Genomic DNA, 20639 nt, shown 5'->3' on the forward strand with positions numbered 1-20639 from the left:
TCTACCATTTCTGGGCAAGGTCATTGAGCGAGTGGTGGCCAACCAGTTTTCAGCACACTTGGATGAAACGGATTATTTGGATCCATACCAATCGGGTTTCAGGACTGGTCACGGAACTGAAACAGCCTTGGTCGCTCTGGTAGATGATTTGAGGAGGGCATTAGATAGGGGAGAATCCACCTTTCTTGTCCTCCTCGATCTCTCAGCGGCTTTTGATACTGTCGACCACGGTATCCTTCTGCTTCGCCTGGAGGGATTGGGAATTGGAGGCACTGTATTACAGTGGTTCCATTCCTTTCTCTCCGACAGGTACCAACAGGTAGCGTTGGGGGAGGAGGTGTCAGACCCTTGGCCTCTCAATTGTGGTGTGCCACAGGGCTCTATCCTCTCTCCCATGCTATTTAACATCTATATGAAGCCGCTGGGGGCAATCATCAGGAGATTTGGGCTGCAGTGTCATCAATATGCGGATGACACTCAGCTCTATCTCTCGTTTAAATCTTCACCAGAGTTGGCTGTGGAGACCTTGTCCAAGTGCCTGGAATCCGTGAGTGGATGGATGGGAAGGAACAAGCTGAAGTTGAACCCTGATAAGACCGAGGTACTACTTGTGGGGGACAAGAGAAGGTTGGGCGACATTGACCTGAAGTTCAACGGGGTGAGTCTACCCCTAAAGGACCAGGTCCGCAGCCTTGGGGTTGTGCTTGATTCCAGGCTGTCCATGGAGGCTCAGATTTCAGCAGTGAGCCGGGCAGCCTGGTACCAACTACACCTCATACGAAGGCTGCAACCCTACCTTCCTGTTCACCAGCTCCCACTAGTGGTACACGCCCTGGTCACCTCTCGTTTGGACTACTGTAATGCGCTCTACGTGGGGTTACCCTTGAAAACGGTCCGGAAATTACAACTGATACAAAATGCGGCGGCTCGACTACTTATGAATAGTCGCCGCCGAGATCACATCACACCAGTGTTGTTCAACCTACACTGGCTACCAGTTGTTTTCCGAGCCCAATTCAAGGTGTTGGTATTGACCTTTAAATCCCTACACGGTTCCGGCCCAGTTTATCTCACGGAGCGCCTTCAACGCCACCAATTATGCCGCCTGACAAGATCGGCCACACAGGGCCTTCTCTCAATCCCGCCAACAAAAACAGCCAGATTGGCGGGTACAAGAGAGAGGGCATTCTCAGTGGCGGCCCCCACTCTTTGGAATTCCCTCCCACAAGATCTCCGGCACGCCTCTTCCCTAAATGTGTTTCGGAAAGCCTTAAAGACCTGGCTCTTTCAGCAGGCCTTCGGGGTATCCGGGGAGGGTTAATTGTTATAACTGTAATGCCTCCTGCCCAATTTTAATATTGTTGCTGCAGATGTATTGTTTTTATATTGTATTACTGTATTTTATCAATTGTATTTTAACAATTTTGTAAGTCGCCTAGAGTGGCCATTGGCCAGATAGGCGACGAAGAAATTAAATTTATTATTATTATTATTATTATTATTATTATTATTATTATTATTATTAACAAGCAGGCATGATCTACTATAATCATGGAACCCAAGTCAGAGTGGATGCTCACTGATCTTGCTGCTCCCTGAAGTGGCTGACAAGGCTGAGACATGAAAGATGTTAAATGCTTTCCAGCCAGAAGTGTTCTTTCAGCTGTGCCTGCCTCTTCCATACCATTCCACCCTAAGATTCATTTTAAGTAATTCTCTGCCCAGTTAAAAAAACAGATGTGTTGCAATACATGCAGCTCATGGGCAACTGTAATAGCAGATTTATTCCAAACAAACTAATCACTTTATATGTCCCCTGAATCACAAAGAGCAGCTTGGGAGTTCCTCGTCATCTGCCCTTTATTGATGCTTAAAGTCCTCACCTATCTACCTCCTTGTCTTGCAGCAATCCCTAGCTCCCCAAGCAGCCAAGAACAACAAGAATGACTGAACTGGAGACAAACTTAACTAGGCAAAATTCTCAGCAGCATCTAATTGGCTCACTCCATTCTTCTTTGCATGTGAACTCAGGCAAATATCCCCTGACTGCTGTGCTAAATGGAGAAAATCTGGAGACAGAGATGCTCCTTGCTGATCACCAAAAGCATCCCAGATTTATTTATTTTTTATCACAGCTAATGTCACTGTTATGTCATTAGTCTTGTACCTCTGTTATCAATGACAATGGAAGATGAGCGTTTTAGTGAATTCAAGCCCACTTCATTTTTCAGAAGTTGTAGTAAAGTCTTCTTGCTAAAAATCAGTGCCCAGTGGTGACTTGACATAAGGAATGTCCTGGAAGTATTTTAGATATTTTACTTTTCAAGACTGTTGTTTCAAGAATTTGCAACTGTCAATTAAGCTTCTACATTTTGAAAAAATGCAACACTTTACAACGTTAGTACTGACAGCCAAGTTAAAAGATATTTTGACAATTACTCTAATTTCATGTGAAATGTTATTTATAGTACAAACACTAAAGTACAGAGATGTTTTTTAAAAAGCTTAGATGCCTTCCTGTGTGTTTTCCCCCAACTGGTGTGAACCATCACTAACAAAATAATAAATATGGAAAGGTTAACACTTCCTTGGCTGCAGCACCCGCATAAAGCTGCTATTATAACAGCAGCATTTCAGTTCATCTTGGTATAGTTACTCGGGAGCAGTGGAGGCTGGTCCACTAGGGCAAATGGGGCACTGCCTCCACCAACCTGTCTGTCCTCAGCCAGCCCCCACCTGCCTGTGTTCTTATGTATAACGTGTCAGAGGGTGTCTCTGCCTGTCATTGGCTCTGGTTCCACCAACCATTGGTCTCCCTGCCTTCCGCCCTATCAGTCCCAACGGTCCACCACTGCTTGGGAGTAAGCCCCATGGAACACAGTAGGACTTATTTTCAAGAAAACACACCAGAACTGGTTTCTTGTGTTTTTATTGCACTTGGGGTCTTTTAGAATTTGCAGCATTTAACTTTTTTTCATTCCCTTCAATTGAGGCCAAACAGACCCCAATACCCTTAAGAGTTCAATTCTGACTTTTAAAAAAAGATAGACACATATGGGATGTGTTTGATGGGCTTGAAAAAGCAGTAGGCACCTTCAGTCACAAAATACATGAACTATGAAGCATCAGAACTTACGAGGGGAAAGTTACACATATCTTGTACCTTTTTGACTCCACATATGTAGAATGGTTTTTTAAAAGTGGCAAAGCTGATAATTTTCAAACATATTATTTGCATGCCAAACAAGTGCTGCAACATGAAATGGTTACTACCTTTAACTTTAACAAGGTACAGGCTTAAAACCTGAGATACAACTAAGTGTCACAATACTTTAAAAAATCATTAATCAGACAATCAAGTACAGAGATAATGCTGCTACTGAACAAAGACAAAAGTAGGTGGCTAAAGTTCTAAAACCATGGACTGCTGAAACAGTACATTCCTAAAAAATGGGGGGGATGAATAGTATGATTTCTGAGTAGTTAATGAGAATTGTGTTTTACATTTTTTCTCTAAAATATTCCAAAATGATTAAAAGAAACTCCACATATATACCAGGCTTGCACCCCAAAACTGGACATGCTACAAGTCTCATCCATCCTACAAAGCCCCTCCCACTAAATCTTCCTTTAAATCTATCTTCCTAAAGCTCCTCCTATCTGCTCCAACCCAGTTTTGCCTATGCAATCCCCTCCTATCAGCCGTGATGGGTAGATGAAACCTCCATGTTCAAAGGCAGTATACCTATGAATACCAGATGTTGAAATAAGCAACACAGAAGGGCTGTTGCTTTCAGTCCTTGCTTGCCAGTTTCCTAGAAGTATTTGGCTAGACACTTTTGGAAGCCGAATGCTGGACTAGAGAGACATAAGTGACTTGCCCAAAACCACAGTAAAAAGCAGACGTTGGGTTTGAGAGGACAACACCAAAGTACTCCTCTGACCCCAACATTTGCTGCTGCAATTAGTTTTACAGAAGGTAACCTAATCAGGCTGAGATACAAGTGATTTACCCAAGACGACAAAATGAGTACATGTCAGAACGGGAGTTTCAGCCCCACAATACCAAAACTCAAGAACATCTGAACTGGAAAGTATTAACTTTTCTTCCACATCCCCCTCCAATCATTTCCAACTAAGTTCATTATCCCCCAGATTTCCTCCCTCATTTAATTGTCCTTTTTGCTCCCAGAGAATTGTAGAACAGTAAAATTGTATTGTAAACCACCCAGAGAGCTTTGACTATGGGGCGGTATATAAATACAATAAATAAATAAATAAATAAAATAGTAAGGGGCTATAAGGCCATCAAGTCCAACCCCCTGCTCAGTGCAGAAATCCAACTAAAAGCATACCCAACAGGTGGCTGTCCAGCTGCCTATTGAATGCTTCCAGTGTCAGACAACCCAACACTTCCCTAAGGTAATTGGTTCCATTGTCGTACCACTTTAACAGTTAGGAAGCTTTTCCTGATGTTCAGCCGAAATCTGGCTTCCTGTAACTTGAGCCCATTAGTCTGCACTCTGGGATGATCCAGAAGAGATCCTGGCCCTCCTCTGTGTGGCAACCTTTCAAGTACTTGAACAGTGCTTTCATATCTCCCCTCAGTCTTCTCTCCTCAAGGCTAAACAAACCTAGTTCTTTCCGTCTCTCCTCATAGGGCTTTGTTTCCAGTCCCCTGATCATCCTTGTTGCCCTCCTCTGAATCCATTCCAGTTTGTCTGCATCTAAGAAGGATGGTGTGGTGTCCACAATTGGACACAGTACTCAAGATGAGACTTAACCAGTCCCTACCAAGAAGATGAAAATCTTCATTTTTCTCTTTCAAGCCAGCTCTGTTTCCTGCAGTCTTTAACCCACAACACTGATTATCCCCATTGTTCACTCAATTCAATGCTAGGCTCAGCAAGCTCTCCCTTTCTCCAGTCTTTTTCAACCCAAACACTCAAATTTAAGGAGGTGGCAGAAGGGAGGCAAGCAATTTAAATTGGGTATTTAGTGTTCAGTCAGCAACCACCAGCCAAGCCTGCTTCTACCGCCCCTTCCCTACTATTACAGACCATGGACACCTTTGGGCACATTCTGCACCTATTCCAAGTTGGAGCTTCCACCCAATTAAAAAACATCATCCTAAGCATACACAGTAATGTAGAGTTAAATGTGTTTATTCATACATGTTGATTTTCCCCACTTTCCCCCCGTTTCAAAATAGGTGTTGATGTGCTATACACCCTGATTAAGGAGCCATCAATAATTTTTGTAATCAGTGCAAGTATACTCACTTCCAAACAAAGCCTCTAGATAGTGACATTTCAGTTTTGTTGCTTTGCTTCATCTTACAGGATGGACACGTGTAACAACTACCCCATCTGGGTATAAATATCTCATTCTGTATTGTTAAAAACAAGTTAGAAACAATACTAAAGATGGAAAAACTGCAACACCAAATCTGCCAAGAAAGGAAACCATTGTAGCATGCCTAGTCATAGGAATTGGGCATTTCTACAGCTTCCTAGATTAGGTTACAAATTATCTTTAATCATATTAATTCTACAATTTAAGTGCATTTTAATGCTGAAATATCAACAATTATTTTTCACCTATGATGCATGTTCTGAAAAGCTGGATACCACACACACTCTCAACTACCAGAGGTTTTTTTTAAAGAGTGTGTTTTAAGATGTACACACATCATTACTAAGCTTACTAACAATTAAGGGAGACAAGAACTAAATTCTGTTTCAAACTATGCAGATGATGAATGCTTATGGCTGGTGCCAGAGGTCATCAAGTTATCAGGGCCCAGATCCATGAAATGGCCCAACCAAATAAAAGACTGTGCCACCATCTTGGTTATTTTAGTGGACGGCCATAAAAGTCAGAGGCACTATTTTGACCAAGCCCTGAACCAAGAAAAAACAAGCCACCTGAGTCTCACCTGAAGGCGCAAGGGATTCTGGGTGGCTTCTCAGTTACATGCCCAATACCTTTCCATCTCTAAGAGGCAGCATCTTTGCTTCCTTCTCCCCCACAATTAAATCTCCTAGGTTATGTTGCCCAAAGGTCCCCAGAATGCTGGAGTAAGCCCTGAGAATGCCTTACATTATTCTTCAATTATTTTGTAAAGCACCAGGATTTAGCAAGAGATGCATGTAGTTATGACCATTTCAGATTCATGTCAAGAAATAATCCAGCACAAAGAAAAAATGGTCAATTGAGTCAAACAGTATCAAACCAATCAATTTATCTGAGTCGCACAAAAACCATACTGATGGCAATGACAAACTGCTGCCAATTATTTCAGCCATGGGTCAGGATACACAAAGAGGAATGTCAAAACCAGTCCAAATATATTTTAGCACTGAAGGAGGCTGACATCACACCCATCAGAACAATTTCAGACATCTTGCAAATGAAACAGCCCTGGGGCTATTTTTTTACATCTCCAGCTTTCATGAGAGCCTTAATAGCCCTTGCTCGCATCTCAAGCTCCAAGAGTTCCAGCTGCTGTGCTGATGGCTGAACATCATCTGTTGGAGGAACTGCTAAAGTTGTTGCCTTAGACTCCTTTGGGGAGGTTTCAGCTAGCCCCAGGATCTCATTCACACTTTTCTCAATGTCCTTCTGAAGGTCATCTATCTGACCATCTCCACTTCTGACAGTCCTTTCTGGCACATCTGGATTATCTTCTTCATTGCATGGGCCTTCAATGTCACTGTCATATGCATCTGCATTGATGCTGAGAACATCACTATCTTCTCCTTTGCCTGTAACAGAAAATTAACAGAAAGGAGGATTTCAAAAGCCAAAAATAAATTGTTTTTTATCTTGCAAAATATTTCCTTTCCTTTGCACAGATTTAAGATACAGGAAAGGTTATCTATATACTAAAAGTTTCTCTCTTTTCTGCCCTACCCCAACTTTAAGACTGATCTAATTTAAACAAGTTTTAATGCATTTTTATTCCAATTTAGAAGAACATGCAGTAGACCAAGCAGTGCTTGGAAAATTTATTCCATCGTATGGAATTGCATGATCTATTTTCCTAATTAAAATGTCATAAGGTTTTATATCACAAGAACACATCTGCATTACAAAATGAAAGTTCATGTAGGGAGCCTTTGGGGCTGACTACTGTTTATTATTTTAGAATTTAATTCCTATAAGTGCAGTTTAAAAATACCCCTAAAACTCCTGTGTACATTGTAACAAAAATAATATGAGGGTACAGTTATCAGTGTGCCAATACACTTATTAGAGGTATCTGTGCAAAGACTTTTCATGAAGTATTTCAATTTCAATGATCTCAAAAACAATTACAGCTTTCTTATTTGCTCAATTATGATAAAAATATGGGCTTGGATCCAAAGAGCTACTTTGGGCAGGCCCTCAAGGCTTGGATATTTAAAAAATGCCTATGTTGTAGGCCTATGTTGTAGGATTTCACAGCACTTTTGCAATTCCAACACTTCTAAGAGAGAATAATCATGTACATAGTGAACTGGTATTCTAGAAACACAAGCCCCAAACTCCCTTAGTTGCACAGAACTAGCTGTACAGTTCTTTGGATCCAGACGATGAGCTTTAGGAAAATTTAACAGAACATGATGCAAGGAAACTAATTTAAATCTGTGACATTATGAATGTTTGTAATAAAACATCTACTTATTTGACATCTCGTCCTCAGGTACTATGTATCTGCAATCACTTATTTTTGGAAGTTCTCCATTAACGCTATTTATATTGGTTAAATGCACAATAAAACATTAAGTAATATGAAAGCTGTGTTTGATAGAAATATCTGTGGGCTATAGGTACGTTCTTAAACCGCAAGGTTTTTTTTGCCTATTAGTGAATTTCTCTGCTTTTTAATCCGCGAGATAAGAAATGGGATCCTGTGCAAGTTTGCTGAGAATAGATTGATCATTTGCATTGCATTGATCATTTACTCCCCTGCAATCATACTTAGGATAGGTGAAACTGACCACAGGGGATGGGGAGGGGAGGAGGAGGGTGGGGAGGGGAGGAGGAGGGAGGGGAGGGGAGGAGGAGGAAGGGAAGGAAAGGCAGAGGGGAGGACTGGGATGGGAGCAGGCAGGAGGGGAAGGGGAGGAGAAGGACAGGTTTAATCATTTGCATGTTTATTGAATTCAGTGCAATTTACTCCTGTGCAATCATGCTTAGGATAGGTAAAACTGACCGGGGGGGAGGGGGAGGGCTGGAGTGGGCAGGGGAGGAGGAAGAAGGAAGAGGGAAGGGGAGGAGGAAGGGAGAGGAGAGGGGAAGGAGGGGGAAAGCAGGTCTGATCATTTGCATGCTTATTGAGTTCAATCGGATTTACTCCTATGCAATCGTGGTTAGGAAAGGAAAAACTGACCATGGGGGAGGAAGAGGGGGAAGGGGAAGGAGCATATTGCAGTGGGAGCAAAGGAAGGGGGAGGGGAGGGCAGGTTTGATCATTTGCATGCTTATAGAGTTCAATGGTTATTATTTCAGTGCAATCATGCTTAAGATTGGTAAAACTGACCATGGGAAGGGGGAAGGGGAAGGGGAGGAGGAGGAAGGGGGGATTGGAAGGGGAGGGGGAGAGAGGGGCAAAGGAAGGGGTAGGGAGGGGGAGAGAGGGGCAAAGGAAGGGGTAGGGAAGGGGCAAGAGGGAGGGGATGGGAGGGAGAAGGGAGGGTAGGTTTGATCATTTGCACACTTTTTGAGTTCAATGGGTTTTATTTCTGTGCAATCATGTTTGAAAATGGAAATGGACTGCCTTCAAGTCAATCCCAACTTATGTTGACCCTATAAATAGGGTTTTCATGGTAAATGGTATTCAGAGGTGGTTTTATCATTGCCTTCCTCTGAGGCTGAGAGGCAGTGACTGGCCAAATGTCACCCAGTGAGCTTCATGGCTGTGTGGGGATTTGAACCCTGGCCTCCCAGGTCATAGGCCAACACTGACCTGGGGAAGGGGCAGGGAGGGGAGGAGAGGAAATTGGGTGGGTGGGCACTGGGCCCCTTTCCTTTCCAAAAGGAAAACATTGTGAATAGTATCATTGCTTTTCAACGTTCCCCCCACCTTTTTATTCTACAGCAGGCACATGTAGCCTCCCACCCAAATTTAAACAAACAATGAATAATTTATTTCAGTCAACCGACCACAATACAATATAAAATATTAACATAAGACTACTTGGTGACAGAGCTATGGCAGACATCAAAATAATATCATAAAATTAATTGCAATTCACAATCTTATAGGGTCTGGTCACAATGGCCAAGTTCAAAAATTTGGCCACTTGAACAGTAATTGCTTTGTCAGAGCCCTCTAGTAAAACAGGCAGAAGAGACTCAAGGGGGCGGCTTGGAAGGGACTGCATAATGGGGTATAAGAGCTCTTTTCTGGCCCCTTCATAATACCTACAATTAAACAAAACATATAAAACAGACTCCACTTCGGCGTTATCACAGGGGCATTGTCTACTATTCCTTGAAGTTTTATCGTATCTACCCTCCAAAAGTTTAGAAGGTAGGGCATTGAATCGTGCCAAAGAAAATGCCCTTCTGTACTTAGGTACAGATAGCCAACTTAGATAGAGCATCCTGTCTTTACAAGGGAAACCTGTTAGCTCAGTTTCTCAGTCAGTGGCTCCTTTTGCCTTAAAGTAGTGATAAGATTGGGAGACATCTCTTCCCCTCCTTTTGAGTTCCCAGAGATGTAACGAGGGAATTATCCTTAAAGTGCCTTCTAACATCCATACCTTTTCTTTTAAACGCTTCTTTGGCTGAGTAAATTTTTGCAGCTATAACAGCTGATGCGAAAGTTAACATTGCTTGCACTGATTTGTAATTATAATAAAGATATTCAATCTTCCGAATAGAGTCTAAATCTAGGGGAATCGCAAGTGATGCAGATATAAGCTTCACCAGATGTACTTTGCAGTCATATTGCGTCAGCCAACCATTTGGTTTTGGGTAGTTAATGAAGACCAGGTTCTTTTTCATTAGCTGTAAGTGCCATTTTTTGTTTATCAAGGTGGGTTTCTCTGGATGCTCTTGCTCCACATATGCCTTAGTAGAGGATGCTTTCTTGTTTGAAAGTTGGAAGATTGACCAAGGATCTTGTAGTTCAACAGGTTCATCTACAAAAGCATGTTGGAGGGAAACTTTCGAATGCTGGGTTAGACATGCCCTTTTGTGTGCGCCCTTATTGATTTTATTTTCCTGCCTCTCACGATCAAGTACTTTCTGTCTTTTATCCCCTGAGTCCAGTAGCTTAAATAATTTATTGAAATTCATTTTGGAGCATTTTTTAGTGTTAACTGCAGTTTTTATATTTTTAGTTTTCTTTTTAGAGCTCACAGGGGCCTTAGTGTGTTTATATTTGGTATTCTTATTGGTCACACCTGTGATATTTTTGCCACTCTTCCTACTACTAGAATTTTTGCTATTCTTTCCATGTTGATTTGCTAGAGAGGGAGGCTCACTTGCAGTTCTGACACCCTGGTCTGCCTTGGGCTTTGACAACGAATCCTTAATTTCTAAAGGAGTGAGAATTGGCTGATCTCCCCCCCCCCTTAGTTTATCCAATATTAAATTTGTTAAGGTGGTCAACAACCCCTTACACTCTGAGAGGAAGTTCTTGATCTGGAATATATCCTCCGTCCATCTCACAAACAGACTCCTAATCAGCTCAAGCTGGGTTTTAAACAGATTTGTTTCCATATGGGAGTCAGTATTCTTATTACCAGAGGGCAGAGAAGGAGAAGAAGAGCCTGGCTGTAAAGGGGGAGGGTCACAATTCTCCCTCATCAGGCTTTCAGCAAAGGATGGCATTTTGAAGTTCTTAAAACTCACTTGTGACAATTCATGCCTGCTATCCTGCTGTCTGTCTATTGTAGGGACAACTGCAGGGGCTAATTCTGCAGCCAGGTTACATTCGCCTCCCCCCTGGGTTTCCCAATCCATAGTTCTCATTATACACTGGGGACCCAAAGACCAATCTAATATCTCTTCATCCGGTAATTCATTCAATGCCCTTGCCTGAGCACTTTCTTCCGAACTGGGGCTGAAAAAGTCTGTAATTTTAAGCTGACTATGGGTTTTAACAAAGGACATAACATCTTTCGTCACATGGACCAATCCCAGTTGTTTGTAGCCTCATCTAGTGAGAACCATCACGCCCAAGTAGGATTAGCAAAAGGGGGATGACAGTATATGGAAAATTGTATATTATTCAAATAGCCCCTTGAAAGGGGGTCTGAACAACCAATAGCTATGCTGAGCCCTGTCTCAGTCTTAGTAAAATACAGGGGCAACCATATAAAGCATTAACCTCTAAAAATCTTGAGCAGCCACACATTAAAAGCAAACATTAAAACTACCTAAAACCAATAAAACAGTTAAAACAAGAGGAGACCTCAGATAGCTCATAGGACTTCACCAGGAATGGGTAATTAGACCAGTTAAACTAGTTAAACTAATTGAACAAAGGGATAACAAACAGATAAAAAGAAAACAAAAACAACAAAGAAAGAGGAAAAAAAGGGGGGAAAACTTCAGAGAACTCAAGAAACTTCAGTAGTAATAATACTAAAAATAATAAAAATACAATAAAAAGAGACCCTGGGTCATTTGTGGGTCGTTGCAGCGGTAAAAAAGCGGAATGGCTTTTAGTTGTCCTGGCCCCTCTGAGTAGTTCTGTGCTGCTCAATACAGATAACACAGTTAAAGTGGTAGCACTTCAATACAAGGTTGGTGTGTTGTTTAAAATCTTTGCCAGATAGACGTTGAACACGGACTAATTCCAGCACGGCCCCAGCTAAAACATTTTGCAAAAAAGGCAGTTCTCTGTTCCATACACTCAGGGTTCAACGGCTCGGTACGCCTTGTGTTATCGGTCTCGGCATTCCAGGGTGCTCCCTCCTCCACACTTAACTCTCTCCTTCTCCTTGTTTATTAGTAATATTGTGCTCTTATCGTATTCTGCAGAGGCTGCTGCAGTTACAGCAATATCAGTGCTTCTCCTCTTGTTCTCTTTCCCAAGAAGGCTATCTATCGGTGGGATCTCCAGTATCTCACCCTTTGTTAGAGCTCCTCAAGTCGCGAGGGTCAGCACCTCGTGTTAAACCACACTAAACCAGTTCAAAGCTAAAGAAGATATAACAAGTCCTTCAGCTTGTAAGGTTATGTGGGATGCTGCTTCAAAGCTTCTCAAGTTCTCTTATTAAGGGGTATTTTGAGGAATATTTACATGTCCACAGTCTCAGGCTGGTGACTTTGCAGCCAAGCAGGAAACCCCATTTTATTTAAGGAGCTTTATTTTATTTAAACCCAAATTTAAACCAAAGCTGTCCCTGGCCACATCCACACCAGGCCTTTATTTCACTTTGGACAGTCATGGATTCTCTCAAAGAATCCTGGGAAGTGTAGTTAGAGAGTTGCTAGGAGACACCCTGTTCCCCTGACAGACCTTCAATCAGAGTGGCTGACTGCTAAACCAGTCTGGCCACTGGACCTCTGTCAGGTGAACAGCAGTCTCCTCTCAGCACCCTTCACAAACTACACTTCCCAGGATTCTCTGAGGGAAGCCATGACTGTCTCAAGTCATATCAAATCTGGTGTGGGTGTGGCCCCCTAATTAGGCAAGCCCAGTAGCTGTGAGTCTGGCTTTTAGACTCTGACAGCTGGTTCTTACTGAGCATGGCCGATGTTATCATAGGGTTCCAGCCAAAAATTATTAAATTAATTAAAAATCAGCCAGGCATTTTTTTTTAACTTTTAAACTGCAGAAGATGGAGGTCAGAGTATGGGACAAGGCAGTAACAGGATTACAGGTACTCCACAGATTACAGGTACTCCATGGCTGATTTTTAATAAATTTCAACAGATTATGAGAACTCAGAGGGAAAAAGTCCAAAAGTGCTCTGGGTTTTTTTTCTGTCTTTTTACACTTTGAATTCTCTATTCTCTCTGACTGTTTTGTGTATTGCCATGAAAATTAAGAGGGTTGTTAAACAAGCATTTCTGAGTTCAGGACTATAAGTTTTGTAAGATTTTGTTTTGAAATGAGCTTATGGGAAGCTTCAGAATGGCATGGGGAGTATTTTCAATTTAATATTGCTGTATGTGAAAAATCCACACTGGCTATAATACACAGCCACTCTTGTGGCTGTATAATAAACATCATATACTATGATGTAATGTCTTTTTAAGGCTTATGAATTGCTTGCTGAGCACAGATGAGAAGTATTTAATCAGCCAAGTGCTTTGTCTAGCATTCGTTATTTAGATGTATGCTCTGAGCTTTTCATAAAACCTGTTTCCCATATATGAGACTGAAGTACTTTTCTTGATAGCCAGGCATCACATGGTGTCAGAAGTCGGATTTGGATTTCTTTTCCTTTGCAATTGAGGGTTGTTGGTGTGCTTTTGCACACATTTATCAGCTTAGTAGCTGTAAACATGGACTCATTTCAGCCTCCACCTCCACATGTTTTGCAAGGTAATTTGGCTGAGAACTGGAAACACTGACAGCAAACTTTTCAGCTATATCTCACTGCTGCTGGAGTTGATAATGTCTCTAAGAAACGGCAAGTAGCTATTTTGTTGCACTGTGTGGGAGAAGAAGCGCTGGCAGTTTATAATACTTTTGCTTTCTCTGAAGAGGGCCCAAAAGATATAGCAGAAGTTCTTGAACAATTTAGGATATATTGTGCTTCTCGTAAGAATGTGGTATTTGAACAATATTCCTTCTGGAATCATTCACAGATACATGAAGATACCATTTAACAGTTGTAAATTCAGTTTGGCATTTAATGATATGGTAAGGGATAAGATCGTGTTTAGTGTGAAGGAGGAGAAATTAAAAGAAAGACTGCTGAGGGACCCTGATCTTACTCTGGAGAAAGCAACTGAAATATGTTATATAGATGACATAAGAACTCAGCAACAGACTATGTCAAGTTTCTCAACATATGTCGAGCTGCATGCAATACATGTAACTGGCAAAGATTGTGAAGGGATTCCAGTACAGGCTCTTAGACCTGAGAAGTCACAATCGAGAGATAATAAGTGCTCTTGTTGTAGTACAGTGCATAAGCCTTGAAATTCCCCAGGTTTTGGAAAGATTTGTCATAAATGTGGCATGAAAAATCATGTCTGAGTATGTAAAGCAAAACCATTAAGTTTCAATAAAGAACAACAGGGATACCAAATCCATGAGCTTGATTTAAACAGTTTGTTTATAGGAGAATTAGCTCATGAGACCACTGGTTTAGCTGTAAGCAGGGCTGTGGAGTCGGAGTCGTGAAGTCGGAAGCAATTTTGGGTGGAGTGGGAGTCGGTAAATGTACCGACTCCGACTTCAAAATAAAAACTTTCATAGGAATTTAGGAAAGTTTTCTTGTTCAGAAATTTTAATCAAATAAATATATTTTATGTTCTGTCAATCTAGCCTGATGATTCACGTGGTGGTGATGAAATGCCTTGTGCTACTACAGTAAATTTGTTATTACTAGTTAATATACATTTGCCATTTATGAAGGAGTCGGAGTCGGACAGTAGAAAAATAGAAGAGTCGGAGTTGAAGGTTTGGTGTACACAGCCCTGGCTGTAAGCCAAGTGGGTGGATGGTATGCTGATATAATTCTGCAAGGACTTTCAGTAAAATTTAAACTGGATACAGGAGCTGAGGCGAATGTTTTGCCACTTCATATATTTTGTGAGTTACCAGGAAAGAAAGTGCTAATGAAAAGTGATGTAAGTCTTGTGGCTTATGGTGGAGCACATATAAAGCCTTTGGGAACTACTGTCCTTGATTGTCATATTCCAAGAGGAGCAGCCAAACTACTGTTTTATGTAACAGATAGTTCCTCTCTTCCACTGTTGGGCAGGATAGCCTGTGAGACTCTGGATTTGGTTCGTCAGGATTTGGTTCGTCAGTGTGCACACATGTGAACCTTTAACACAGGAACGGCTACTTGCTACATATTCTGATGTTTTTGAAGGTCTTGGTGAATTTGAGGGTGCTCTCCATATTGATCCAGCAGTGGCTCCTGTTATTCATGGATGCTGGAATACTGGACAGATTGAAGGAGACTTTGGGACAAATGGAGAGTGCAGGAGTAATATCTAGAGTTATGGGTCCTACAGATTAGGTGAGCAGTCTGGTTATTACAGAAAAGAAGAGTGGGAAGTTGCGCATATGTCTTGATGCTCGTGATTTGAATAAAGCAGTTCGTAGACAACATTATACCATGCCTACAACAGAAGATATCTTGAGCCATTTAGCTGGTATGAATTTTTTTTACCATCTTAGATGAGAAAGGTAGATAGTGGCAGGTGAAATTAGATAGACCTTCATCACGTTTATGTACATTTAATACACCATGGGGAAGGTATTGTTTCCATTGTTTGCCATATGGACTTAAATCCTCTAGTGAAGTGTTTCAACAGAAAAATGAGGAGACTTTTGGTCATATAAAGGGGTGTACATGATAGCTGATGATATGATCATTGCAGCAGAGACATATGAAAAGCATGATCAGATTCTTAATCACGTTATGGAGACAGGGCGTGCTAAGAATATAAAGTTTAATAAGGATAAGATTCAGTTTAAGGTCGACTCTGTGAAATATATGGGTCAAATAGTGACTGTTCAGGGAATTCAACCAGATGATGATAAAATCAAGGCTATCCGAGATATGATACATCCACAAGATAGACAAGGTGTGCTCAGATTTTTGGGGTCTGTGCAATATCTGTCAAAATATATTCCACGGGAGGCAGAACTGACACCATCTTTGCAAAATTTGTTGAGAAAGGATGTATTGTTTCAATGGATGCCAGAAGATCAGAAAGCTTTTGCATTGATTAAACAGCAGTTGTGTCAGGCACCTTTACTTTAATATTTTGATACTACCAGTTACTGTACAAGCTGATGCATTAAAAGTGGTCTGGGAGCATGTTTGCTTCAGAAGAATAGACCAGTGTCTTATGCTTTGAGATCAGTTAGTTCATCAGAGCAACTCAGATAGAGAAAGAATTGCTTGCAGTATGGAGAAAATTCCATCAGTATGTGTTTTGCAAAGTTGTTTTAGTTCAGACTGATCATAAACCCTTGGAAGCAATTTTTTAAAAGCTGATTGGTAGTGCTCCTGTTCATTTGCAGTGTATGCTTTTACAACTTCAGAGGTATCAACTTAATGTAGTGTACACCCTAGGCAAGCTCATGCATCTTGCTGATACACTGTCTCAAGCTATTGTGGATCTTCCTGTAAGTGATGAAGATTTCATGGCTGGTGAGAGAGTGTAATACATGAATTGGGTACATTGGCCATGCATCCAAAGGGGGCAGCTAATATACAGGAAGCCATAAAACAAGATCCTCAACTTCAAGCAGTGGCAGCCCTCATAAAGAATGGATGGCCACAGTATCTGAGAGATGTTTCTCCTGTTGCAAAGCTGTTTTGGTTTGTAAAGGACTCTTTACGTTGTCGAGATGATACTGTTTATTTGGGAGACAGGATGGTTATTCCTGTGTCTCAAAGACAAAGTATCCTCTCGCAACTTCATGACTCTCATCAAGGTATTCAGAGAACTAAAGCTAGAGCAAGAGGATAGATGTATTGGCCCAGTATGTCTAACAATATTGAGAAGGTGGTTGGAAATTGTTCTGTTTGTGCTCTGTTTGCTCCATGTAATCAAAAGGAGTCACTTAAACCACATGAGATTCCTGAAGGCTGCCTTTGAAGATGGTTCGGAAACTGCAGCTCATGCAAAATGCAGCGGCCAGATTGTTAACAGGGACAAGCGGTCCGAACATATAACACCGATTCTGGCCCGCTTGCACTGGCTGCCTATATGTTTCCGGTCCCAATTCAAGGTGCTGGTCTTAACCTATAAAGCCTTACACAGCCTGGGACCACAATACCTCATGGAACGCCTCTCCCGATATGAACCTACCCGTACACTTCGTTCAACATCGAAGGCCCTCCTCCGGGCACCTACTCAGAGAAAAGCTCGGAGGGTAGCAACAAGAAAAAGGGCCTTCTCAGTGGTGGCCCCCGAACTATGGAACAATCTCCCCCTTGAAGTATGCCTGGCGCCAACGTTGTTATCTTTTCGGTGCCAGGTTAAAACCTTCCTCTTCTCTCAGGCATTTTAATCATGTAACATTATCACATCTTCGTACTTTTACATTTAATAATTTTAGTATTTTAGTATATTAGTATTTTAACATTTAGTATTCCTGTGTGTTTTTGAATTCTATATGTGGTTTTAATTGTATATTGATGTTTTATTCTGTTGTGAACCGCCCAGAGAGCTTCGGCTATGGGGCGGTATAGAAATTTAATTAATAATAAATAAATAAATAATTACCATGGGAGAAGTTGGGTGTAGATATTTTTGAATATGGTTCTTCTTTTCTTCTTGTGATTGATTATTTTACAAAGTATCCAGAAGTATTGAGCTTGCCTGACAAGACAGCAAGAACTGTGATTGTTAAGCTTAAAACTGTGTTTGCTCGCCATAGAATTCCAATGATAGTCGTGAGCGATAATATGCCCTTCGCTAGTAAAGAGTTTCAACGATTTGCTTGTGACTGGGGGTTTGAGCAATGTTTCAGCAGCCCAGGGTATCCACAATCCAATGGAATGGTTGAAAGAGCAATCCAGTCTATTAAACAGCTTATTAAAAAGGCAGAAGATGCTCAGGTGGACTCACATTTGGCATTGCTGGAATATTGTAATACACCAGTTATTGGAATGCCGTATTTGCCTGCTCAAATGTTGATGGGCAGGATGCTTAGGAGTAAGCTTCCAGTAACAACTAATTTATTGTATCCTAAGATACACACTGATGTATGCAGGGACCTTCAGAAAATACAGGATAGACAAAAACATTTCTATGACCGTATAGCAAAGCACCTCAAGGCCCTAGAAGATGGAGATCCGGTATTGGTAGAGTCTAACAAAAGCTGGCTCCCTGCTAGTGTTACAAAGAAATGTGAGCAGCCTTGTTCATATCAAGTAATGACACCAGATGGTCGCAAGTATCGGCGCAGTAGACTCCATTTAAAGCTTCAAAGGCAGACATCTGAAAAGTGTGGTGATTCATCAGGGGAGGATGAATCTCTTGCCATGGAACAGGATATTCAACTGGATGATCCTCTTGACAACTTTGTGACACTAAAGACACTAATGAGGACAACATCATACCTCAGGAGATGTGCTTTTCCTGTTCAAGAAAGGCTTCCTGTACGTGTAACATCTCGAGGCAGATCTGTCATCTTACCAGCAAGATTTAGGGACTATGTCTCTTGAGGAAGGATGGTGGTAAAGACCATCCTTAGTGGTGGGCTAAGTACTGGAGACCTCTGGCCCCATTGTAGTAATTTGTTTGATTTTCTATTTTTGTGTTTTGATATATGCTAAATATGATTTTATTGTTTTTAGATATATGTGTTCTTGCTATTGTTGTTAACGGAGATGTGGTGTAATGTCTTTTTAAGACTTATGAATTGCTTGCTGAGCACAGGTAAGAAGTATTTAATCCGCCAAGTGCTTTGTCTAGTATTCCTTATTTAAATGTATGCTTTGAGTTTTCCATAAAACCTGTTTCCCGTATGTGAGATTGGAGTGCATTTCTTGATAGCCGGGCATCACATATACAATCTGCACAATGATCAAAAAATCACACAATCTTTTTACAATCCAGATTAATGCAGTCAAATTTCTATATGAACCTATCATACTGATCCCTAATTATTTTAAAATTTATTTTCTGTACTTTCCGATATTGTTTTTGAGCTGTAGTGAAAAGAACTACAATATTATTTGCAGGGTTTTTTTTAACAATCAATTTGCATTTTCATTATTGCCATGGTGCACTGAGGTGATATTTTAGATGTGCTTTGTACTAGGACCTCAAGAACTTTGTGGGAAGCAATAGTTAATTGGTTACTAACAACTTTATTATATAGGATAGGAACACAGGAGGTTGCCTTATACTGTCAGTCCATTGGTCCATCTGGCAGTATTTTCTACACTGACTGGCAGCGGCTCTCCAGGGTTTCCGACAGGAGGATCTCTCAGCCCTACTTGGAGATATCAGGGATTCAACCTGGTACCTTCTGCATGCAAAGCAGATGCTCTACTGCTGAGCTACGGCCCTTCCCCAAAGTATCTTTTTAGTTTTTCTAATACAATGCTTTAGAAATCCTAGATCATTATTCAACCAATATCTGGCCAAATATTTTTTAACCATCTCACTTAATACAAATATATTCCTTGAAGAACATGGTCAGGGGTGTGTGACTACGCAAAATGTCTTGGAAATGAATTTCACATCAAATCAGTAGAAGTGATTTGCCTAGGACTGGTTCACACATGCACATCTATTACTTGACGGCTGCAGCATCAAATTATTTATTTATTACATGTGTCAAAAAGCCATCAACAATCAAACATCATGGATCAAAGTTGCACATTACCTCATCCACACAATGCTTTCTAATGGAATCAGTTCACACACATTCTGCTGCAAGTATTCGTGTGATGAGACATCAGGCAATATATATGCATCTAGCAGTAGCCATTATGCTATAGCAGAGGAGAGTTGGCCTATAGGACAGCTCCACTGACTCACCTGCGAGATCAGTAACTTGGTTCCTCTTTTCTCCTGGAATGATTTCCATTCCAGGTGGCAATTACTTGAATTCTACAACTAAGAACTATTGCTCGAGTTTGCTTTTTTCCTCTTCCCTCCCAATCCCTTTTCTTTTTGAGTTGTGTCCTTTAGAAGCCAAGGATTTATTGATATTTTTAAGCCGCTCAATCGAGTCCGTTGGAGGGGGGCAAGGTAAAATACATTTAAATAAATGTATGAACCAGCCTTTGGTTAATGTATCAAGACATAACATATGCCCCATGAAATATCCCTACCAAAATTACAGTCTAGACAAAATTCAGAATTCATTACCCATATTTAAAAGATAGCTACAAAGATTACTTACCCACTGGTACATCTTAAAGGACATATGGCCTATTATGCTAAAGATCAATATTTGCTCTTTGGGTGATTCTTTATGTGCAGTGTTTTTAAACAGACAATGAGAAAACCTTGTCAAGAATTTACATGCAGCCTGGCAACAGCAAAGTGATAAAATGCACAACTGCTAATTTGCTCAATTTACTGTAGTAGGTCTTAGCATTACATTCTAGAAAGTAGGAATTCTCTGTAAACCCTCAGTGTAAGGCCTTGACTCACAGATTTAGAAAACATTAGCCTGGAGGTTTACATTTGCCCATTTTTATCCATTCTCACTATGATATGAATGTCACTAATAGCTGCCAAGATTATTATTGAAACCTCTGAGTTTTAAATTGATGGGTAGATTAAAATACAGATGGCTTTTCACACCAAAAAAACCCTAAAGTAACACTGAAATTAATTTGGAAGCTCCTATTTTCTATTTTTTATAATAAAATGATAGTAGACCAGAATACCCACAAATAATTATGTGCTTTATCAATACTTTATTGTCATTTTCTTTCTTAGGAATTTTGGTTTTTAATTAGCCCTTTTCCATTTGGTCCCAAATATTTTCTTTTACTGGACTGCTTTTACAGAATTAGCAGTTTTTT

At 40.8% G+C, this 20639-nt stretch overlaps 1 protein-coding gene across 1 annotated transcript in view; it reads right to left on the reverse strand.

Annotated features, from left to right (window-relative positions):
- Window positions 1-5149: 5149 nt before the first annotated feature.
- The window catches only part of CAAP1 (caspase activity and apoptosis inhibitor 1), a 50089-nt gene continuing 34599 nt past the window's right edge, over window positions 5150-20639 (reverse strand). Inside the window, exon 6 of the mRNA XM_061631249.1 lies at window positions 5150-6767. Within this exon, the coding sequence (XP_061487233.1) occupies window positions 6430-6767 (338 nt within the window). The 3' untranslated portion in view covers window positions 5150-6429. The remainder of the gene's footprint in view (window positions 6768-20639) is intronic.

Source organism: Rhineura floridana, chromosome 1 (assembly GCF_030035675.1).
Source record: "Rhineura floridana isolate rRhiFlo1 chromosome 1, rRhiFlo1.hap2, whole genome shotgun sequence".
Classification (NCBI taxonomy): Eukaryota; Metazoa; Chordata; class Lepidosauria; order Squamata; family Rhineuridae; genus Rhineura; species Rhineura floridana.